Below are 25,136 nucleotides of genomic sequence, written 5' to 3' on the forward strand. Positions count from 1 at the left end.
GTCAGAAGTCCCGCATTAATGAGCAACTCTCAACCTTTCGAATAAAGCTCACCAAAAACCAATAGGCTACTTTTATAAGCGCTTATGCACCAACACTGGATGCCGATGAAGACATTAAAGAAAATTTTTACTCTCAGCTGGATACTGTCCTATCAGAGACGTCTAGGGAAGATAAAATTATCCTCCTGGGTGATTATAATGCAAGAGTTGGGCGAGATTTTGATATGTGGCCTGGGACTATTGGGAAAGAAGGAGTTGGCAACAGCAACCAGAACAGAATCTTACTTTTGATGATATGTGCAGCGCACAACCTTGTTATTACCAAGACACACTTTCAACAGAAAAATAAATTTAAAACTTCATGGAGGCATCCTCCGTCAAACCACTGGCACCTCTTGGACTATGTTACGAGTGCTAACGACTGCTGGACAGATCACTGACTAATGTGCTCTTTGATGGCTATCAAGATTATACCTCAACGCAGGAAGGAAACCAAGGAAGGAAACCAAGGTGCAAAATGAACACTCAAGCCCTTCAAGATCCCATTAAGCGGGATTGCTTCCAAACGATTCTTAAGGTCCACCTGCTTTCAGAATTCCCTGATAACATCAAGGAACACTGGACAAAGCCAAAAACATCCATTATTGCAGCCTGTGAACAAACCATTGGATACCAAACCAAGAAACACCAGGACTGGTTTGATAAGAATGACAGTGAGATTGAACGCATGATTGACAAGAAAAGGAAGGTCTTTCAGATCTGGCAAAGAGATAGAAACTGTGCCACTAAGAAAAAAAAAACTATGCCAACGCTAAGGCTGAGGTTCAAAGAAGAACCAGAGAACTGAAAAACCTGGTGGATAAAAAAAAGCTCAAGAGATCCAGCACTTAGCCGACACTCATTATGCACAGAGTTTCTTTAAAGCCACAAAGACCATCTATGGGCCAATAAATCGTGGCATATGCCCCCTACGCTCAGCAGACGGTATCACACTTCGAAAAGATAAAGAAGCTATTGCATTGCGCTGGAAAGAACATTACCAACATCTCCTTAACTGCAACTCCCCCGTAGCTGCTGAGGTCCTCTCACAAATTCCGCAAAAACAAGTTAGAGATGAGCTTGCAGTATCTCCAAATCTGAGAGTTGTGTACAGCTCTTAACCAAATGAAAAACAACAAAGCCAGTGGACCTGATGGGATACCTGCCGAAATCTTCAAAGTGGGCAGAATTGAACTTACACAACAACTTCACAAGCTCATCGAAAAAATCTGGGAAAGAGAAGAAATCCCAGCAGACTTTCGGGATGCCAAAATTATCAATCTCTTTTAAAAAGGTGACAGCACTGATTGTGGAAACTATCGAGGCATCTCTCTATTAGCTGTGGCCGGCAAAATTCTTGCAAGGATCTTAGCAAACTGTCTTGTAACAATATCCGAGGTGACCCTTCCTGAATCCCAAAATGGTTTTCGGCCTTCTAGGGGGACAGTGGACATGATTTTCACCGCTCAACAGCTTCAATAAAAATGCAGAGAGCAAAACCACCCCCTGTATATGGCATTTATTGACCTGACTAAGGCTTTTGACACTGTAAATCGTAATGCCCTGTGGACTGTCCTTCTGAAAATTGGCTGCCCAGATAAATTTGTAAACATCATTCGGCTCCTCCATGATAATATGACAGCAACAATCGCAGATAACAATGGCTCTCAAAGTGAACCGTTCACAGTGGGATCAGGTGTTAAGCAGGGTTTTGTTATTGCCCCAACTCTATTCATTATTTTCATTGCCATGATCCTACACTTTGTCGCAGGGAAACTCCCCACCGGAGTAGAAATCATATATTGAACAGATGGAAAGTCTTCAATCTGAACAGTCTGAAAGCAAAGAGTAAGGTTACCATAACTTCCGTCATAGAGCTTCAGTATGCGCACGCTCAGAGGATGACCTCCAAACCATCCTAAATATCTTTGCAGAAGCTTACAAAAAGCTCGGCCTATCACTCAACATCCAAAGTGCTGCACCAGCAAGTACAAAATAACCCCTCTGCAGTGCCACAAATCCAACTCAATGGTGTAATGTTGGAAAATGTCGATCACTTCTCCTGCCTAGGCAGTTATCTTTCCACAAGGGCCAACATCGATGCCGAAATCCAGCATTGGCTGAGCTCTGCAAGTGTGGCTTTCTCCCGATTGTGCAGAGTGTTTGAGGACCGGGACATTTGCAGGGAAACCAAAATGCTTGTTTACAAAGCTATTGTACTGCCAACCTTACTATATGCCTGTGGAACATGGACCACTTATAAACACCATCTCCTACTCCTTGAAAGATTCCATCAACGGTGTCTCCGAAACACATCACTTTTACACATCACTTGGGAAGACAGGCAAACTAATATCGGTGTACTGGAAGAAGCAAAGATCACCAGTGTTGAAGCAATGATTCTTCAACATCAACTTCGTTGGACTGGTCATGTTGTGCGGATGCCTGATGATCGTCTTCCAAAGCAACTACTCTATTCCGAACTTAAAAATGGAAAGCGTAATACTGGTGGTAACAAAAGAGGTTTAAAGACTGTCTCAAGGCAAATCTTTAAAAATGTAGTATAAACACTGACAACTGGGAAACACTGGCCTGCAAGCGCTCCAGTTGGAGAACAGCCTTTACCAAAGGTGTCATGGGCTTTGAAGACACTCGAACTCAGGACACAAGGGAGAAACATGCTAAGAGGAAGGCATGCTTGGCAAATCCACACCGTGATCAACTCCTGCCCGGAAACGAATGTCCCCACTGTGGAAGGACGTGTGGATCCAGAATTGGCCTCCACAGTCACTTACAGACTCACTGTCACAACCATGTTTATGGAAGACAATCTTACTTGGCTACGAGTGATAGAAGAAGAAGAAGAAGAAGAAGAAGAAGAAGAAGAAGAAGAAGAAGAAGAAGAAGAAGAAGAAGAAGAAGAAGAAATTGAGTAGTAGGCTGTAACTCTTAAAAATTCAAAGGTTCGATGTATTTAAAGGGGTCATTCAGTGGTCTGCGGTATATCACATTTTTAATTTCTCTTCAGGTATTACTGCAGTAAATATCATCTTGGAAATGATGATACTAATTACCAGTAGTTAATAGCAATCCTCTCTTAATTGGAGAAGTGATTTGATTTCAGTCTTCATATGCCTCCTGTACTGCATACAGTCCTTAGAATCTGTATTCTAAATATTATGCGAATTGCATAACAGTGACCTAAATCGTAGCACTGTGGCTGGGCAGATTGAGAACTGGAATAAGGGGAAGCTTTCTTGCTGTGTCTAGCATAGCCATGAGGTTCCAAATGATTAGTTATAAAAGACTGGAATGGACTCACTTGGAGTAGAAAAGCAGTTCAATTGTGCCCCCTTGTGGCATGCACCTCTACCTGGTTTTTACTGTATTGTGAACTACACTCATTGTCAGCTTTTTGAATACTGAGTTTCACTGCAGTATATTCGTATTCATGATAAAATTTCAGATGGAATATAAATTGAACTTGGGTGTGAGTGTGCATAGTTGGAAGTCTGCATGCATGTACACTAGAAACAATTGTTCTGGCTTGCTGAGATTAGCTTTCCTAACGGGTCAAATCTCCCACTAACCAGTTTGACTTGTGTGTCAATTTGCCTTATTAGTTAATTTCAAATGTGTGACTGCAAATATCCCAAAATAGTAAGCACAAAGTTGGTTGGCCAGGGTTATTCAGCACTGAAGAATAAAGACTTGTCAGAGGGTTTTTCTTATCCTTAAAAGGGGTCTGGCAAATCATAAAGATTTATTTACACCGCTCACATTCCTTCAGATGAAGTTTCTCATTGTCTGTCTTTGCATCTAGCTCAGACAGTAGAACATGAGACCCTTAGTCGCAGGGCTGTGGGTTCAAGCCCAAATGTTGAACAAAAAGATCCCTGCATTATAGGGGGTTGGAATAGATGACCCTCTGGGTTCCTTTCCAACTTGGTGATTTTATGATTCTATATCAAGTGAGCATGAAGAATTTCTACTGGAGCAGGGAACTTCAGAGGAAGTGTGCTGAAGTTGTACTGAAATCTGTGATGGTATATACAAATCTGCTAGATTTTACTTGAGCATTTCATGCTTTCTCTGAATTTTAGCCAGTATTTTTATACACATTTCTATGGTGTTGCAGCCATAATAATAATAATAATAATAATAATAATAATAATAATAATAATAATAATAATAATAATTTCTTATTTATACCCCGCACATCTGGCTGGGTTTCCCCAGCCACTCTGGGCGACTTCCAACCGAATATTAAAAACAATACAGCATCAAACATTAAAAACTTCCCTAAACAGGGCCGCCTTCAGTTGTCGTTTAAAAGTAAAATAGTTGCTTATTGCCTTGACATCTGCTGGGAGGGCATTCCACAAGGCGGGTGCCACTACCAAGAAGGCCCTCTGTCTGGTTCCCTGTAACCTCACTTCTCGCAATGAGGGAACCGCCAGAAGGCCCTCGGCGCTGGATCTCAGTGTCCGGCCTGAACGATGGGGGTGGAGACACACCTTCAGGTATACAGGACCGAGGCCGTTTAGGGCTTTAAAGGTCAGTACCAACACCTCATGAGAAGAGAAGAATCCTTGGAAAAGACCCTGATGTTGGGAAAGATTGAGGGCACTAGGAGAAGGGGACGACAGAGGACAAGATGGTTGGAAAGTGTTCTCGAAGCTACGAACATGAGTTTGACCAAACTGCGGGAGGCAGTGCAAGACAGGAGTGCCTGGCGTGCTATGATCCATGGGGTCACGAAGAGTCGGACACGACTAAACGACTAAACAACAACACCAACACTTTGAATTGTGCTTGGAAACGTACTGGGAGCCAGTGTAGATCTCTCAGGACCGGTGTTAACTAAACATGCATTCTAGTACATATAAATATGTTGATGGTGTTATGGTATGGAAAATGCTGATAAGTCAAGGAGAATTTAAAACCAGCTGTGTTATCCCAGTTCCATCCCATCCTACTTCCAAGGAGCTCGAGGGTGTATGTAAGGTTCTGTCCCCTGTGAGGTAGGCTAGGCTGAGTGGAGTCACCCAGTTAGCTTCATGACTGAGTGGAGTTTTAAACCCAAGTTTCCCTGTTCCTAGGCTGACAAATAATTGGTTTAAGAAACATGGATTTCTTTTTTATCAGAAACAAGCCAAACAAATACTTGAATTTTGGTTTGTATTGACTGTTTCAAATATTGGGGCAGCAAAGGACTGGGAACAATATTTTATTCTCCCTTTCTGCAACTTATATTTGTAAGCTGCTGCTCTGAGAGCTCCAGCTGAAGAGTGACTAATTAAAGTGACAAGAAATAAATAAAATGGTGAAAGCTTGCACTTTTGGAAAATACGCAGTTTGGATATTGTATATTACTGTGTCTATAGGGATGAAGAAGAGTATTAACAAGTAATTCTCTCTCCCCACACACAGCATTAAAGCTTCCTTTTGGCAAGACAACGGTGATGCATTTGGTGGCTAGAGAGACGTTGCCAGAACCAAACTCTCAAGGTAAGCTGATGCTTCTATCTTGGACTCAATGGACACATATTCAAAGTATTTGCACTTGGGTTACAGTCTCTTCGTGACTTATTAAAATGCTGTGCTGAGGAGAATTCTAAAGATTTTTTTGTGGTTCTTAGAACACTTGAATTTATATTTACACTTGAAAATGTAATTTCCCTTTTAAGGGCATGTGACCAAAGCCTGTAATGCTCATTCAGAATTATTCTGCTCCTTTGTGTTGCACACAGAGATTAATATTTTGCATTAATTATCTTGAAAACATTTTCTCTGTTCTGCAGGTCAGAGGAATCGTGAAAAAACTGGAGAGAGCAATTGCTGTGTGATCCTGTAAAAGCTCTGCTGTATCTACTACTTTGTGATGTATAATAGTTTTCGTCTTTCATGCCGCTGGACTAGAGGAGACCAACATTGCTTCAAACACCCTTAGGACAAACCTGTCTGAATCCATTGAACTGAAATATTACATGAACGCTGTCACTTTTTTTTTTCTAGAACAATGAACAGTTTTTTATTTCTACGTTTTAGGCTGTTGAACAAGCTTATTAATACATCACTTCTCCACTTCTCCAATGCATTCTCTCTCCAAGAAAAGGTTAACTATTCTCAACAGGAATCATATTGCTGCCATAAGATCATCCTTAACCTGAACTTTAACCAATCAAGATTTCTAGATGCAATTTGCACTAAAAATGGTTGACGATATATAGACCTCATCATCAAAAGCTCTTAAGTATTTCAAACACAGAGAAAGGAATCAGCACTGGAAAATACTATCAGCAGTCTTATTCTTTAAATTCAGTAATGGCCAGCTGAAAGGGGAAAAAATAACTACTAAGTAAGTAAATTCTACCTAAGTCAACCTTGGTGGCCAAACTGGCACAAAATACTAACTAAAATTGTCTGACTATAGACATATATATATTTTCACTGCAACAAACTATGTGCCTGTAATTTTAAAGCACTCTGTAGAGGGCTGTTGAAACTGATTTTTTTCATTGATGTGCACTCTTCTTGTACATTAGTTGAGTGCTTGTTCAGACAGCACAAATAAGTACAGAGAGTGCATTTCCTAGCCTTAATATGGGAGGGGCAATTTCCTGTAGTTCATAGGCTTTTATTAATGTGCATAAATATTAGAAGACCTCATTTACTAATCAATTTTATGTCTTTGAATATCAGCAATTGATGTTTTTCAATCATTCTTAGTCATCCGTACCTTAGTGCCCAGTGTCATGCTTACTCATTAGTGACTTCAAACAAATAACTAAAAGGAAAAAATGGAAAAAAAACATAGAAAAACCTCTGCCATATGATGAGATTTTGTTTATTTTATGTGCATTTGGTGTTAGTGCTTGCAATTGTATTGGAAATCAAAAAGCTGGTTTTTAAAGCATACATATTTAGAAAGGATGCCATTCATTTTCTTCATATAATTTAAAAATTGATATGCTAAAAAAATTGCACAGCACTAAAGCATGAGTTAGTTTCATCTAAACCTGTAAAAAAATATAAAAGATTTTATATTTTTCCACTAGGGAGAAATTCTTCCTAGTTGAAATTACAAATGTGTAGAATATATTTAATAAAAATCTTATAAAAACATAACTATAGAACTTAAATATAGATTGGAGTGTAGAATAATACAACAATAATCCATATAAATAGCTCTAGACTTTTAAGAAAAAATTGCAGGTTGACATTTGTGTTCTGTACTTGAGTCCATGGCCCTTACAAATGTTCTGTGTTTTCTGAATGATCAACTTCATTTAAATGTAATCAGGTTATTTTATTCAATGTTATTGCTTTGACAAAATGCTTTATATGCAGTAGGCCTACAAAGATATTGTTCATAATGATCAAAATTAAATTTGTATAGAGCAGAGTTTTAAAACAAATTGTAAATAGCACTAAACATTTTCTTTCTGCAACCTGTACTGATAGATTCTTCTCTAAACTAAATAAAAGAAGAATATTGTAGTGCACTTGGTTGTGATTTGAAAGCTATGACCTGATCTGTATTGGGCATCAGTGTTTTTAAGTCATGAAGAATATGTACAATGGAAATATCCCTTCCTGATTTTCTTTTTAAATTAATACTTGGGTTGAAATTTGAGGAAGATTGTAAACTTGTTTCGGAACAGGGATGGAGGCATTTTGGATATGCTTGGCCTCAGCTGTGAAGGACTTTATAAATCCACAAACTCAAGTTTACCCCCCCCACCCCTGGAGTCAATGATTGGGTAACCAGTGCTAATATTTAAAACACCGTTATAACTTAAGAAACTGCATGAGCATGAGAAATCTTAGTGTTTTAGCATTCAAAAACTTAACGCTTAATTTAAAAAATGTGTACATTCAGCTATGGCACCTCTGATCACTAAAAGCTTCTTTAGAGGCCCCCTTGCCATTTCTGTTTCAGAACAGTGGCAGTTTACTCCCAAAGCATTTATTTTGAAGAGACTGCTAGCAATGCAACCTCATCTTATCCAATGCCTTTAGTTTGGTCCCCGCATCATTAGCAGCAATTCAGTTGGGTGATGTCTACACTTGCTCAGTTTCACATTAATTGTACCTGAAAACTGGCAGTACACTTCATTTTTAGAATGACTTCAAATTGAGTTCTGGGGATCTATTTGAAGCTGTCGGGAAAGAAGGTCACATAGGAGTAACAGAGATCCAAACATGTAAAATACCGGTAAATGCACATAATCCAACAAGTTGGTGAGAAAAATTTGCAGCAACTATTGGATAGAATACTGCTCTTTACAAGTTTACAAAATGATGTGTTAAAAGTGGAAATGAGGCCTGTTTTCCCTCTAGGACTACTGACTGATTAAAGAACATTTAGCTGATTTATTATCTGTCTTTAATTGGGTCTTTACACTTGCATGCTGCATTTTTTGAGAAACTGAACTGAGAGAGAATTGAATAAATAAGCTATCAACTGTTGGGGGGGCAGGGAATAAACATATTACCATTTCCTACTCTACCACCACCAGAGCCAAAATAGTCTCAAAAATATACAGCAGACCTTCCTCTAACGTCTATCAATTAGTTTTGCTTGCCTGGCTTAATCAACATTTGGTTGATAAACAGCAAGAGCAAACTTCAGTTGGTAGGACAGAAAGAAGGGCATATTGTATATTTTTGAGGCTGTGATCTGCCAATTAAAGTTTGCAGCCCTTCTCTTCCCTCCCATCCCTAATAGAAACGATAAAAACCTTGAACCAAGGGATATTTGCATGTTAAGTTACACCTTTTAAATTAAAGCTATAGGATTTAATTAAAACGGTGTTTCTGTGCACTGCTCTGGTTCTCTAGAAGCAGCTTAGTCATGCTGGCCACATGACCTGGAAGCTGTACACCGGCTCCCTCGGCCTATAGAGCGAGATGAACACTGCAACCCCAGAGTCGTTCACGACTGGATCTAATGGTCAGGGGTACCTTTACCTTTATAGCATTGGATAGGATTTTTTTTGCAAGCAATGAACTGTGGGAGGGGGACATCTCTGGCCTGGTTGTGGAATCCTGAAATCTATGATCAATACTCCAAAAAGTTGAGTGGAGTCATAGACATGCTGCAGATTACGTATGTGTGTTACCAGGCTGTAGCTTCAGCTGCTTGAGGGTGAGTAGGTAGAATGGTCTCCTGTTTCTGGTAGTCTTTTCTTTCCAGCAAGCAACCAACCTCACTAGTTGTTGGAAACTGAAGACCACTAAATTACCATCACCTACCCTTCCCCTATTGATCCTCCTCCTTCCTCAGGTTTGCCACATGTGCTTTATAAGGACTACAGCTTCTGACATGGTCCATGGCACACAAGCTGGGAGTAACCTCATACCTACTTAGTCTGCTGTGTTTGTTTGATGCGAGAGTTTGGCAGGCCCATGCTCCAAGTAAGTTTAAAGCAGGACACTGAGTCACACGGACACCATCCCAATCCATAGGGGTCACTGAAAGAATGTTGCTGATGCTTAAGGTGCTGAATGGAGAAATGTTCAAACTGTGGATGACTTGATAAGTACCCTCAAACCTCAGAATAATGAGATGGTAATATGTACCCAGACAAGCTGGAACCAGGGGAGGGATGGGCAGTCATTCACTTGGCAATAAGTATCGGCAGTAGCTAATCTTGGACAAGCTGAATTGCACCATGAAGTGTCAATTGGGGGTGTACCAACTCTCCATTTGTAGCATTTGGCTGACGAGCAGGAAATGGGATTGAGGCAAAGCAGAGAGCAAAGCCAACATAAAGCAATAAAAGATAGGCATGTGCATTGTGCTTATTTTTTCTGAAGCAGGGATGTTAGGAATGCTATCCAATGCCGCTAGCTAATTGGCTCGAGGACGCCCATTGAGAGCCTCTTACAAATGATCTGGGTGATGCTTCGGATTCTGCGATTTACATTCCTCATCTCTTCTGTAGGATAGGCCCTGTATGATCATCTTTTTGCAAATGGGGAACTGAGGCCGGCAGATGGTGACTTATGTAGTTGAAGGGAATGTAAATGTCCTGGTTCCAAGATTTTTAATCAAGGCCAGCTTGGGCCATTTTGCTGCCTGAAACAAGCCAGGACTCCTGCCACTGCAGTGCTGGTGGTTGCAACTTGCTCTGTCTCAGAGAAGCCATCACAAGTCGCGCAACATTTCACCAAAGTGCCTAGCTAGGCAGCTGCTGGTAGTTAAGTGCTCAAGTGTCATGGCAGTGGCTGGCAAGGGGGTACACTTGTTTGAGCTCATTTGTCGTTCTGCGCCTTTCAATCTACCGCTTGAGACGTGGCTCATGGCGGGACCAGCCTTGCGCTTTATAAGCACAGAAGAACCCTCCAGATCCAACCAAGGCCCTGTGTACCCTGCTTCCGATAATGGCCAACCTGATGCCTTTGGGAAGTCCACAAGGAAGGCATAAAAACAACAGCCCTCTCCTCCCCCTGCTGTTTCCTAGAGGCAGCATGTGGTCATTATGACTTGAAGTCTTCGATAATCGTACCTTTCATTAATTTGTCTAATCCAGTTCAAAAACTATCTGAGTTAATACCCAACACCACGTCTTGTAGCAGGGCATTCCACAGGTTCACTATGCAAGTGGTACCTACCAAACACAAGAAAACATAGTCCAAATGAGATACAGTGGTACCTCTAGTTATGAACTTAATTTGTTCCGGAGGTCCGTTCTTAACCTGAAACCTGTTCTTAAGTAGAGGCATGCTTTCGCTAATGGGGCCTCTTGCTGCTGCCACTGCGCCGCCGGCACATGATTTCTGTTCTCATTCTGGGGCAAACTCTTCTACGTAACTCTTCTAGGTTAGCGGAGTTTGTAACTGGAAGCGTTTGTAACCTGAGGCATTTGTAACTCAAGGTACCACTGTACATCATTAAATGTGTGTATGCATGCACACAACGAAAAATCTGGTGATGTGTGAGAGAGGTCAGGAGTCCATCAGCTTTGTGTACCCTGAACATCAAGGAGATTTCGGTCATGATCTTACAGTTCCAAAACGAATCATGCCACGAAAAAAAACATCTTAAGGCAGATCAGAAGACCCACCCCCACCACTTCCAAGTCACTCTATGGCCTGCTTTCCCAAAAAGTAAAAAACACAACTGTTTTTCTTTCTTTTATGAGAAATGAATTTTTTTCAATCGTATGACCACTGACCCCCGTCCCATGGGGCTCCTGCCGTTTTGCAGCAGAGAATCAATGGGGCATCCGGGAATGAGTCCATAATGTACGTCTAATGAGGCCATTCTCTATAAGACTTGCTGGTTTAATGCAATCAAGTTCCACAATTGCTGCTGTATTACAGAGGCTTTTATCTGCCAAAGTAGTTTAGGCACACCATGAACTATCCAGCATGAAACCTAATATACACATTACTAAAAAGAAAAGAAAACTCATGTATTGTAATCAGGCAAAGAACAGCATGGCCATTCAACATATTTTGAACCTAATGAAAGGAAACTGAGCCCTGGAAACGTTAAGTCAACAAAAAGTCTTCATAGTCTTCTCAATCACTTGGTGTACGAAATGCAAATCTGGAGTAAGAACGATCCAAGACCAGCAAGATTTTGTTCTTTTGGAAACTACAAGTTTGCAAAACTCCATGTTGTGAAGCCATTCTTATTGCAAGAGATGGAATATTCCAGCTGAAGACATTTTCCTGGCCGTCATCAATCACACTTTTGTAAACTTAAGGACTGGCTGGTATAAAATTCCCTATGTGGGGCCTGGCTTTGAAGATGCTTTCGAAAGTTCAGCAATGCAGAATGCCATTCCCTGCCTTCTGGTTGGAATAAAGAGGTGGGAACATGTCCAAGGTATTTGGAGGCAGCTGCTTCCTTTGTATTTGGAAACTACCTGGAGGGTGGAATATGCTCTCCAAAATCCCCCCTGTGGAAGATGATTAATTTTCATGGCAGACAACTACATTGACTCCTTCCAATTACACAAAAGTAGCATTGCCTGTTTCATGAGTGCTGCAATAAATCTCCCTAACGGATTCTCCTTCAGGCTCAGGATATACCTGTCATAACTTAAATTCCGTTCCTCTTCAGCTTTAGAAAAATAGTTGTGCTGGGATTCACCTAGTTCAGGAAGGGGGAAGTCTCTTACATTTTGGTTCCTTATAGTGTAATCCTTCGCCTGTTAAGTCCCACTGTATCCATGGGGCTTGTCCCTACCTTGTTGTTGTTTAGTCGTTTAGTCGTGTCCGACTCTTCGTGACCCCATGGATCATAGCACGCCAGGCACTCCTGTCTTGCACTGCCTCCCGCAGTTTGGTCAAACTCATGTTCGTAGCTTCGAGAACACTGTCCCTACCTAGGAGGGCTAACTAAAGCCCCTAGTAAATCTGGTTTGGACTGCAGACTTATGGTGGCAGTGCTTGAATATATCAGGAGGCCAGAAGGGGAAATTTAGGGGGCATTATTTTACTATCATTTTGGGGAGTCGGGGGTGGCGCTTGTGAATTTAATGCCCCTCCTTTCCCCCAGAATTCAAAAACTGGTTTCAAGTTGCAATTTGCCAGTGTTTAGGGACAAGAGCAGATAATCCAGTCCAGGACAAGGGGGATCTCCATGTCATGATATGAAAAACTTCAGCTGTTGGTTTCAGCCTATCAGGCTGCTGTTCAAGGCATGAAGGCCAGGCTCCCATCACCACCCCTGGCCTGGTGGTAGCCCTGAAGATCCCATTCCCAGATTAAAGTGGGGTAGGATTACACAAAGGCAACATATGGGATGAGTTTAAAACACAGCAAGGTTGTGTGTGCCCCCCTCCCGGCATTTCAAGTCACATTTGCACATGGCTGTACATACACCCAATGCACATTACCTGTTTGGTTTCCTAGCACCTGGACACTAGCCCCCCCCAAAAAAAACCTCCTATTCACGAGTCTGTTACTTGCATGCACTTGTGCAAAAGTTGTCTCAAATGCACACACCTATGCTTAACCGCAAAGCGTATGTGGCCTGCATTTCCAAATCGGATGTAATCTGGGTTGAGGGAACACGCTTCAAATGGCGGTGCTTGTCAAGGACGGATATGGATTGTGCCTAACATTGTGTGTCCACGACTTCAAACACCCTGGAGAACCATGAATGCTGTTTGAGCCAGCTGGGAAGGAGAAGGGAGATGCAGGAGGTCTGCAAATCCATCTGTGTGTCTCTCTACCTGGCAACCCAACTGACCTTGAGGCCTGTGGATTTCCTCAGGGTTGGGAAGAGGAGAAACAACAGCTGTAACTTTTTGCCACCCCCTTTTCCTTTGTGGGTTTTGTTATTTATTTATTTTATTTCACTCTGTTGCGGATAAGGGATGGGAGATGATGATGATGGTGATGATAATTGCCGTGGATGCTTGTGGGCAAAAATTAAGGTTGAGAACCTGGATGGTTTGGACAGTGGGTGTGTGAAGGATGTTGAGTTCCTCAAAAGCCACAGCGTGAGAGTCTGTTGGCATGGAGTGGGGCCCTCTTTGTGTGAGAGACACAGTCAGTGGGAGTGAGTGGGAGCTGTGGCTAAGATCATCGGCTGTTTAGTCTGTTTCAATCTCATACTCTGCAACATTTATCCGATGAAAATAGGGACGTCCCATTCCATAATGATAATTTTACTATTTATATCCCACACATCTTATTGGGCTGCCCCAGCACTCTGGGCAGCTTCCAACGTATATAAAAACATAATAAAACATTAAACATTAGAAAAACTTCCCTATACAAGATTGCCTTCAGACGGCTCGGGGGTTGGATAACTCCAACATGTCTCCAATGAAAATAGGGACATTTTTGTTTTTCTCTGTTTATTTTTGTTACCTTGTTCCCTGCTCTGGAAATGAAAACATTTGATGAAGAACGGGCTATAAATTCTGTATACTGTATAACCTCTGCCCCGCCCCAAACCCCTGCCAGCAGGGGGCGTCCAGTGGAGCCATTGTAAATGGTAACGTGTAGACAGACTAAGGGTGATTTAGTGCTGTCACTCACCCCATGCCCTGCCCCCAGCCAGGCATAAATCTTGGCAGGCCAGCCTAGCGGAGAATGTCAGGAACATAGGAAGATGCTTTAGACAGAGCCAGACAATTGGTTCATGTGGCTCAGTCTTGTCTACACTGACTGGAAGTGGCCCTCCAGGCTTTTAGGGCAGAGACATTCCAGCCCTACCCAGGGATTGAACTTGGGACCTTGTGCATTCTGCCACTGAGTGATGGCCCTTCTCCAATGTTTTCACCACCCAAGACAGCTCCCAGGTTGCACCGCATGCCTGTGAGGATCACAGAGCAGAAAGGGGAGTGCTCCTCCTCCTAAGGCTCATCAAGCCCTCACAAGGTCAGGTTACGGACGTGGATGGTGCTGTGGTCTAAACTACTGAGCCTCTTGGGCTTGCCGATCAGAAGGTCGGCGGTTTGAATCCCCACGATGGGGTGAGCTCCCATTGCTCTGTCCCAGCTCCTGCCAACCTAGCATTTCAAAAGCATGCCAGTGCAAGTAGATAAATAGATACCATACCGCTGTAGTGGGAAGGTAAATGGCATTTCTGTGCACTCTGGTTTCCATCATGGTGTTCTGTTGCACCAGAAGCGGTTTAGTCCTGCTGGCCACATGACCCGGAAAGCTGTCTGTGGACAAACACTGGCTCCCTTGGCCTGAAAGCTAGATGAGCGCCGCAACCCCATAGTCACCTTTGACTGGACTTAACTGTCTAGGGATCCTTTACCTTTTACCTTACGGACACCTGGAACTATGATTCCATTAGCAGCATGGAGGCAATTGCAGGTGAAACTGACACTCCTGTTATCATAGAATCGTAGAATGGATGCCAGCGGTCACCTAGTCCAACCCCCTGCAATACAAGAATCTCAACTAGAGCAGCCATGACAGGTGACCATCCAACCTCTGCTTAAAAATCTCCAGTGAAGGAGAACCAACCACATTCTCAAAGAGTCCATTCCAGGGTCATACAGCTCTTGCTGTCAGAAAGTTCTTTCTGATGTTTGGTTGGAATCTCCTTTCTTGTAATTTGAATCCATTGGTTCAGGTCCTAGCCTCCAGAGCAAGAGAAAGCAAGCTTGTTCCCTCTTCCATGTGAAAGTCCCCAAGATATTTGAAGATGGCTACCATATCCTCTCTCAGCCTCCTTTTTACCAGGCTAAACATACCCAGCCGTCTGCCATGCACACTTTAACTGAGATTCCTGCATTGCAGGGGGTTGGACTAGATGACCCTTGGGGTACATACCTTCCAACTCTATGATACAAAATGGGTGCCCTAGCTTAGTAGCCCTTCCTTTTAAACTCACGGAGCCCTTCGTTCAGTTCCAGGTCCCTGTGCAAAATGAAGCACAGAGACTCAAGCCACCGCACTCCTGAAAACCAAAAAACGCAAACAATCTCACCAGAGATTACTGTGACTCAGACTGGAGTCAGACAATGGTTTTCAAGAGACTTGAGAGTCATACGGCAGAGCCATCATTCATTGCCATGGCAGACACATTTATTTCTTTTGTTCCACTTTCATTTCTGGTCAAACAAAATTTGCAGCTGTTATTTTTTTCCCAAGCACTCCAAAACCTTGCAAAAACGTGTGAGCACAGGCAACAGTGAGATGAGTGTACAAGCCCTGATTCATCTGCCATGCCACCTTCAAGCCTCTGATGGGGCGGAGAGAGGAATCACTATTGTCTGCCTCCAGTGTCAGGTTTGAGGATACAGAATGAGTAAGGCTGGAGGCAGACTCTCTGCACATGTCATGCAAAATTTTATACACCTCTATCCTTTTGCATCTTACAGTACTTTGCTTTTTGCTTAAAAGAAAAGAAAAGCCCCAAACACTGTACCCTTTCCCACCCCCTTGATCATTTTAGTTGCTGAACCTTTTCTGAGTTTTTTTGGTGTGCACACACACTCTGCTGGGGGCAGGAATCACCTTACTGCAATGGCCACATTTTGTTGTTGTTTAGTCGTTTACTTGTGTCCGACTCTTCGTGACCCCATGGACCATAGCACGCCAGGCGCTCCTGTCTTGCACTGCCTCCCGCAGTTTGGTCAAACTCATGTTCGTAGCTTCGAGAACACTGTCCAACCATCTTGTCCTCTGTCGTTCCCTTCTCCTAGTGCCCTCAATCTTTCCCAACATCAGGGTCTTTTCCAGGGAGTCTTCTCTTCTCATGAGGTGGCCAAAGTATTGGAGCCTCAGCTTCAGGATCTGTCCTTCCAGTGAGCACTCAGGGCTGATTTCCTTCAGAATGGATAGGTTTGATCTTCTTGCAGTCCATGGGACTCTCAAGAGTCTCCTCCAGCACCATCATTCAAAAGCATCAATTCTTTGGTGATCAGCCTTCTTTATAGTCCAGCTCTCACTTCCATACATCACTACTGGGAAAACCATAGCTTTAACTATACAGACCTTTGTCGGCAATGTGATGTCTCTGCTTTTTAAGATGTTGTCTAGGTTTGTCATTGCTTTTCTCCCAAGAAGCAGGCGTCTTTTAATTTCGTGACTGCTGTCACCATCTGCAGTGATCAAGGAGCCCAAGAAAATAAAATCTCTCACTGCCTTCAATTGTAATGGCCACATTACAATTGACTATATTTTACACGACCCAAGTACTCAAAACATCCAGAGTATGAGGTGAGGAGGAAAGGCAGAAAAATCCGCTCACATTTGTGTCACAGGCAGGGGCGTAGCAAGGGGGGTGTCCCCACTGAGGGCGGTGACAAAATGGTGGGCGGCACTCACCGCGGGGCCTGCAGCGCACCCCAACCATGCGTCTCTCCTGGGAGTGCCGCGGTGGCTTGAGCACCCGCAGGCTCCGCGCTGCCCCAAACAGTCCGCCCGTTGCCTCCCCCTCAGCTGTAGGGCGGCTGAGGGGGAGGAGGCAGGCAGTCTCCTTGGAGGCCCCGCGGTGCCCCCATGGGCGGCTGGCCCTGCCCCCCAGCGCAGGGCATGCACACCGCCCCAGGGGCCCGATCGGCTTGCTCTGCCGCTGGCCATGAGGGCAGAAGGATGGGAAGCTTCTCTTGCATTTGATATCACCGCAGTAGCAATGGGGCATTGTTACATGTATATATGCCATGCACTCCATAGTTGGATAGGTGGTTTTTGTGAACACACACCCTGGACCTGCTCCCCGGCCTCTGTCTATAATATCCATCTGCGGTGAGGTGACCTGAACTGTACACAGTATTCCAAATGCAGTCACATCATTGATTTGTGTAACTGCATTATGATATTGGCAGTTTTGTTTTCAATTCCTTTCCTGATGATCCCGAGCATGGAATTTGCCTTTCTCGCAGCTGCTGCACCCTCCGCTTAGAGGCCACCACAGAGAATGCCCTCTCCCAGACCTCCCCACACACCCCTGAAGGACGGCAGAACTACCAAGAAGGCTCATCTGCCAGCACAGGAAACAACAATAGGAAATTGACTTGAGAAGCAACAGAGTCCTGATGGAACAGAGGCAACCATCTCAGACCGCATGGCTCTTACAAGCCATTCTTGAGTTCTTATACCAATAATTTAGGAACTTACAGCTGTAGGAACCAGCCGAGACCTCCTCACACTTGGAGTTTCTCTGGTAAACAGGTGGAGCTACAGACAACAGGTCTGATTGTCTATTCCCCCCCCCCCAAGGTGAGCTAAGCCTAGAAGGACAGCAAATCCTGTGGTCTTAACCCCTTCATGCATCAGTTAGACTTAAGCATATTCATTATATGAGGCTGGTTATACCACACGTTATACAGTTTCCAGTAAATGCTGAAGACACACCTGTTTAACCTGGCTTTTGACACTTTAGGTGTATATATTTCAGATCCCCTTATTTTTGTAATTGTAAGTTGTTTAAAACTCTTTTAAATATTGTGGTTTAATGTTGTAACCCACCCTGGGACCATAGGGGGAAGGGTGGGCCAACAGCAGCAGCAGCAGCAACAGCAACAACAACAACAACGCAATAATAATAATATATCAAAAAAGTGGTGGTGGAGAGCATTGCCTGCCCTGGAATTCTTGCCCAACTGCTAAACTTGCACAGCTGCCTAAGTTGCTTGTTACCTTAAAGCTAGAACTGAGATCTTGAAACCTGATGCGGGACCAATGGACTTTGGCTATAAGTTGAAGTGTGCCTCACCTATGTTCAGTTTGTAAATAAACTCAAAATATCGCAAAATGCTGTAAGAATCTAGTGATTTCCTTCCAAAGGAAACCAGGCTTGTGTCCCTGGAAGGCCTGTCTTAAGCCTATCCAGTGCCGTGGTTCAAAGATCCCTTTGGCGCCACCCCCACCCCCCGTTTCCCAGAGTTGCTGACCTTTGTGCTGTGTGAAGAAGGGCCTTTTCCACTTATCTCTGTCTTGAATCTCCCAATATTCAGCTTCGCGGGATGCCCGAGAGTTCGAGTGTTAGGTGAGAGAGGGAGGAAAACACTTTCCTCTACCCACTTTCCCCATGATTGCCATGATCGTGTCACTTTTCCTGCGCCTTTTCCCCAAACCAAAAGAGCCCCCAACCTTTCCTTGTAGTGGAGTGGCTCCTCTGGCCCCTTTCCTCCCACCCACTACTATAATTGCAGCAATTTCTCACCACCCGCGCGGTGGGCGCCTCCACTCTGCACCCCCTGAAGAGGCGTGCGCCCCTCAGCCGAAGAGGTTCCGGGGCCAAAGGCAGCAGGCACGGGCTCCTTCCTGCACCATCACTCCTCCTCCTCCTCCAATGCCGTACGTGGCACTTTGGGGGGGAGCGGCCTCGCAGAGCAGGCAGCCGCGGACCCCTTTGCACCCGCAGCAGCCCCCGGGCTTGTCTCCCGCTCCCCTTCCTCTGGAGGCGGAACCAGCAGCATTGGCGGCCGCCACCTCCTCCTCCTCCATCCCAACCCCGGCGGCACCGCCCCCTGGTGGCCAGGCGCCCTGGCACATTGCGTCACCCAGCCCAGGCCTAGAGGCGGCCCTGGTCCCTGGAACTTCTTACTTCTCAAAGTGAGGTGAATGTAACAATTGGGTGGTATTCAACTACGCTTCGCTCACCCATTAAAATTAACAGATATGACTAAATTAGGTTTATAAATTTCAATGGCTTTACTCTGAGCAAAGCTTAGTTAAACACTACCCAATATTTTCTTTATTCATTGGCTTATTGGGACAGGAATATCTGTCGCCAATAGACTGGGAAATGGGCATATATGTTCCTGCAAATGTATTTTTAAAGCAGATGAACAAAACATACAACATACACATTTCCTGGGTTTTCAGGCATTGATGCCAATGGCAAACAAACAGCGGATGCAGCTACGGCACCCTAGTCATGGCACATGGCATTTGTTGCCAGGATGTCTTTTGGTTTACCGAACCAAATGCTCAACATGAGCCCAGAACCACAGGAGAGCTGTAGAAGAAGGACAGCAGCTGTTAAAAACAACCGGAGGAGGAGATTGTGTGGCGAGCGCCTCTCTACTGAAAATCGGCTGTCTCAAAACCTTTGTAATAATGATCACCCTAGAACAGAAACCGCTGGGAGAAAAAGCAGAGCCTCCTGAGTCTCTCCTCTGGCCTACACCTCCTCCCCAGGGCTTGGCTACCTTAACAGGGTGGATATAAGCACAGCACAGTGACAGGTGAAGCTTCCACCATCTCCTGAGGGCACGGTGATTTACAAGGAGCGAAGAATGATTTGCGGGAAGTTACAGACTGAAACAGAGGGTGAAAGTCTGTTCTCACACGTTTCCTCAGACACAGCCTTGCAAGTATGAAATGAGATGTTCTTTGCTGATGATTAACTGCTCCTTTTCACTTTCTCCTTCAGGGAGCATAACAGTGTAGGATAAAAAAAATTCATTCAGTAGCACCTTAAAGACCAACTAAGTTTTAATTTTGGTATGAGCTTTCGTGTGCATGCACACTTCATCAGATACACTGAAACAGAAGTAACCAGACCCTTATGTATATTCAGAGGGTGGGGGTGGGGGTGATGGGAATGGGTGATAGGCTGATAGGAATGGTAAACCTGTAGATGACTGTTAACGACTGTTAATGACTGCAATTGGTCTTGCGGGAAAAAGCAAAGGCTGAGGTGCTAAGGAAAGCTTGATCATGTATAATGAGATAAGAATCCTAGGAAAAGCAAGGGCTGAGGTGCTAAGGAAAGCTTGATCATGTATAATGAGATAAGAATCCTATGTCTCTGTTCATTCCAGGTGGCTCCATGGTTTTAAGCTTGCTAATGAGTTGCAATTCAGCAGGGCAGTCCTCTGTTTGAAGAACTACCTGGCCCAAGTCTGGTTTAAAGATGAAATACCCTAAGAAATGGTGAAGAGGGTCTAGAATTATTACTGCTACTAGTAGTAAAAGCCTGAAACTCACAAATTATATCAGTGAAAAGTAGGGAGTTCAGAGGTGGAAAGGGGTAAATGTGGCTGAGTACTCTATGACAGTGATTATTAGGACCCGCTGCAACAAAATGTTGCCGCATGGAGTTCTTCTGCTCAGGCTTCCTGCCATGCCGTCTTATGCACCCATCCCCATGGCATTCTCCATTTACTGAACAGGCCCCTATTCTCTTTGGGCTGTTTTGAAGTTTGTTTGGATTTCCCTTTTAGGACTTAAAAAAAAGAAGTTTGCACTTCTGCAAACTTTGGAGCTCCCTCAAGCCTGCTAATACCCCCCTCTTTTTCGTGGCTGGTGTCGTTGTGGCTGCATAAGGACCAGTTCTCAGATTGCAGTGTGTGAGCTGCAGTTTCCAGAAACTGATATTCAAATGCACAACTGCCTCTTGCTTTGGACCTCTTCAGATAGAAGAGGGTCTTCCGACAACCCTTTGAAACAGTGGTGGCTACTGGCGCAGGTGGCGCTGTGGGTTAAACCACCTACTGACGCAGGTGGCGCTGTGGTTAAACCTCAGAGCCTAGGGCTTGCCGATCAGAAGGTCAGTGGTTCAAATCCCTGCTCCTGTTGCTCAGTCCCAGCTTCTGCCAACCTAGCAGTTCGAAAGCACGTCAAAGTGCAAGTAGATAAATAAGGACCGCTCCAAGCGGGAAGGTAAACGGCGTTTCCATGTGCTGCTCTGGTTTGCCAGGAGCGGCTTTGTCATGCTGGCCACATGACCTGGAAGCTGTATGCCGGCTCCCTCGGCCAATAATGCGAGATGAGCGCCGCAACCCCAGAGTCGGTCACGACTGGACCTAATGGTCAGGGGTCCCTTTACCTTTACTGGCCCTTGGGAGAGGTGCGGCAGAAGGTGGAGAAGCCAATAGCCAGCAACAGCCAGCAACAGACAGACTACTTTTTAACCCAGGAAAATCTTCTCAAAAGTCGGGGGTCGTCTTATACACCAGGCACTATTTCTTATACGGAGAGTATATCCCAAACTCTATATTTTAACTGGAAAAGTTGGGGGTCGTCTTACGTGCCCAGTCGTCTTATACACCGGAATATACGGTAATTCTAGCTTGGCCTCTGTCCTCCTTCCTGCTGAGTCCTAGAAGGGCAACACTAAATCTAAGGAGGAGGAAGGTGGCCAGTAGCGCCACCCTCTGGACTGGCTGTTGGCAAAATGTGGTAGGCGGAGCAGCACCCCATTTACTCCAATGGACCATCTTCTGCCATTTCAAAACAAAGCACTGTCCTTTGTGAAGTAACACCCTGCTTTTATAGCCCACACCTGAGTGATGACCCTCATTTCTGAAATGCCTGCACCTCCTATTTATCCCAGGACAGGGACATAGGAAGTGGCCTTTATACCAACTGCTGGTCTATGATGCTCAATATTGTCAGCACTGACTGGCAGCAGCTCTTCAGGATTACAGACTGGACCTCTCCCCCAGCCCAACCTGAAGATGCCAGGGATTGAACCTGGGGCCTTCTGCTTTATTTACTTATCTTTTTTTTTACCATCTTTCTCTTCCAAGGAGCTCAAGATGGTGTAACGTGATTCCCCTCCTCCTCATTTCAGCCTCACAAAAAGCCCTGTGAGGTAGGTTAGGCCAAGAGACGGTGACTGGCCCAAGGTCACCCAGAGAGCTTCATGGCTGAGTGGGGATTCGAACCCTGGTCGCATGAGTCATAGTCCAACCCTCTAGCCATTACGCCACACATGCAAGGCCAATGCCCTGTCATTGAGCAATGGCCCTCCCCCAGTGTCTCTCATTCCAGCCAAGTGTCTCTATTTTAACTACATACAAAATAGGGTGTGCAATAGGTTGTCCTCATTTCCTGTTGTTATCGCAGAGTGGAGCTTAGTCCTCCTCTGCCCCACACCCAGTTGACAACCTGTAACATCCACATGCATTACATCTTGCACTCAGATGTAGAACACGAACCTACTCCAATCACTAGGAAAAATGATTTAAAAATAATAATGAAAAAGAGGAGAGGGTGTGCGGAGAAAAATCAAGTAGGCACACACATTCACTTGATAGGAGGAGGCGGTGGTGGGTGGGTGGGGACTGGGGGCAGAAGGGAGAGAGTCTGTATTGGTGAAATGCAGAGAAAAGTGTAGCTTGGCTCCTCATTGCGTCTCCCATGATTCACAGGCTGACTCACTTAAGAACATCGGCAGTTACATAACGGATAGTTTTCTTAGAGCTGCAGCACCCTAATAGGTTCGTAATGAATAGAGCACAGATTGAGGGATTTTATTATTACACCGCCGATTCTCTTCGGAGACAGCACGTTCTGGAACAAAAGAAGCAGATGGGGTGAGCACAAGCCCTGCCAGCAAAAGATGTGAGGTTCCTTCAGAACTGGTGCTAAATGCCCACATTGGGAAGATTGGGGCTCCGGTTTATTGAAACTTGCACTGAACTTTCCTTGGCATAAATGCATCAGACTTTGGAACACAACCCATCTCTCTCGGATAAATGTGTGCATCAGCTACCAACCAGCTATAGGAGCAGAGGAAGCTGAGTCAAACCACGCTGATTGACAACAGCTTTCCAATATTTCATTTTTTTAAAAAAATTATAATTTTCATTTATATACATTACAACAATTATTTAACCATAGTTTTAACATTTTCAATTTCAATTCCTTTCCCCCTCTTTTTGCAGTTCCTTACATTTATTTTTGTCCCTTCCTGCATACTCCCAATTGCCATAATTTATTCTTTTAATCGTTTATTCTCATAGATCTCATTCATACACACACACACACACACACACACACACACACACACACACACACACGCAGTTGTACCTTGGTTCTCGAACGTAATTCATTCCGGAAGTCAGTTCAACCTGAAAACGTTCAAAAACCAAGGTGCGGCTTCCAGTGGCTGCAGGAGCTTCCTGTACTCAAGTGGAAGCTGCGTTGGACGTTCGACTTCCAAAAAATGTTCGAAAACTGGAACACTTATTTCCTGTTTTCCGGTGTTCAGGAGCCAAAACGTATGGGTATCAAGGCGTTCAAGAACCAAGGTACGACTGTATTTAAAATGGCAGGTTTTTACAAAAATCCTGCCTGTGTCTTGATCTATTTACAGCTTGTTTGTAAATACTCGATAAACCACTTCCATTCCTTTCTAAAAAGTTTGTTGCCTTGATTTCTTATTATTCCGGTAAGTTTCACCATTTCTGCATACTCCATTAGTTTCTGTATCCAATCTTCTTTATGGAACTGGCATGTGCTGGTTTAAGATCCAAGCTCCCTGAAAGGCCTCGGCATACTCCCCCACCCCTAAGCATGTCCTTCTGTGTAGCAGTTCTTACCTGTGCTGACATCACGCTGCAGGTCAGAGCAACCGTGGAACGTGATGAGTAACATGTCTGGAGGGGAGCTCTGTCAGTGCGCCTGTGGTGCACCTGTGGTGCGTCTGTGGTGCCAAGTTGCAGCCTGTGCGCTTCTGCATTTCTCTTGCCCTTGGCAATCTGGAAGCTCCCAGGAAAGAGACACAATTAAGAGGCAGGTGCTATGAGCAGCTGCAAAAGGAGATTTCTGAGGTTGCCACAACCTATTTCTTGAGCGTTCATCCTGATCTGTCCGCACAAAGTTTTCAGGGCGGTTAGAGGACGGCTATTTATTGATTGGTTTGTGGGAAGGTCAGACATTGTTGTGTCAAGCAAAAAAAAAAATGTTATCCCATATTTTCCGGTGCATTTTCTCATTGCTTTCCTTCTACCCAAAAAAGTCTGGTTTTGCAGGGGAAACAAGTCTGATGTAGAATAGCTCCAAATCTACTTTAATTGTGGGAACTGAATTTGCCAGTATGTGATTCAATCCCTCCCCAATATAAGGACGGTCTGGAAGTAACCTGAGTTATGTTTTACTGTCCTGGTCAAGTTATTTGTTTATACCCAGTTCCAAGAGTGGGGCAGCCATTGTTGTGATAGTTGCTGTTGTTGTAACTGATTTTCTTCTTACTGGCCCAAACGTCCTTGAGAGGTGAGAATTTTCAGGAGCAGGAGAGATCTTTGGAGTGGGCTTATAATATTGGGGTTTATTTACAAAAAATATGCATTGAGCAAAGGTGGAAGTGAACAGTTTAAGACAGGGGTTCTTTTTGAACCTGGCGACATATTTGGGGAAGCATCCAGTTCTTCTGTGAGCACAAGGACTTTAGGCTGGACAACAGAATTTCTCCACCCTCTCCTCTCAGGGTCAAATTCCATTCCAATCACTTTTATATTACCAGTAAGTGGCCTCAGGCATACTGATAAAGCTGACCCTCGGCTGTTCATCTTTGAAATGGGGACAATGGCAATATTTGCAGGAGAAAGATACTGACTACGCATTAAAACCTTGTGCATGTAACTGTGCATGTAACCTGAATGGATATGATGCTGAATTAATAAACAAATAATACATTTTATCTTAAAAGGGCAAGTGCATGAGGGCATTTTTATCTTCATCTTTGAGACTTGTTTTAAATCAATATGCCAAACAGCTACTTTGCCATTTGAATAACTATTTAAGTGTTAATTTCATAAATACATCACACTGATTTAGATTGACTATCAGAAAATAAAGTCTAATAACTATTCAGAACTGCGGAGAATTGCAGAAGGAAGGGAACAATTAAGGTAAGAGATTGCAAAGGACGAATGAGAGGCAGGACGTTGTGCAAGCAATACTGTACCTTATTTATTAAC

The 25,136-nt window shown here is 44.1% G+C and overlaps 1 protein-coding gene across 2 annotated transcripts in view; it reads left to right on the forward strand.

The window, feature by feature from the left end:
• Window positions 1-8,417, forward strand: part of UBL3 (ubiquitin like 3) — a 52,682-nt gene extending 44,265 nt beyond the window's left edge. For both annotated transcript variants that reach the window (XM_035114933.2, XM_060273809.1), the window contains exons 4-5: window positions 5,473-5,550; window positions 5,844-8,417. In XM_035114933.2, the coding sequence (XP_034970824.1) occupies window positions 5,473-5,550; window positions 5,844-5,896 (131 nt within the window). In that variant the 3' untranslated portion in view covers window positions 5,897-8,417. The remainder of the gene's footprint in view (window positions 1-5,472; window positions 5,551-5,843) is intronic.
• Window positions 8,418-25,136: the final 16,719 nt, after the last annotated feature.

The sequence above is a fragment of the Zootoca vivipara genome, chromosome 4 (genome assembly GCF_963506605.1).
Source record: "Zootoca vivipara chromosome 4, rZooViv1.1, whole genome shotgun sequence".
In the NCBI taxonomy this organism is placed as follows: domain Eukaryota; kingdom Metazoa; phylum Chordata; class Lepidosauria; order Squamata; family Lacertidae; genus Zootoca; species Zootoca vivipara.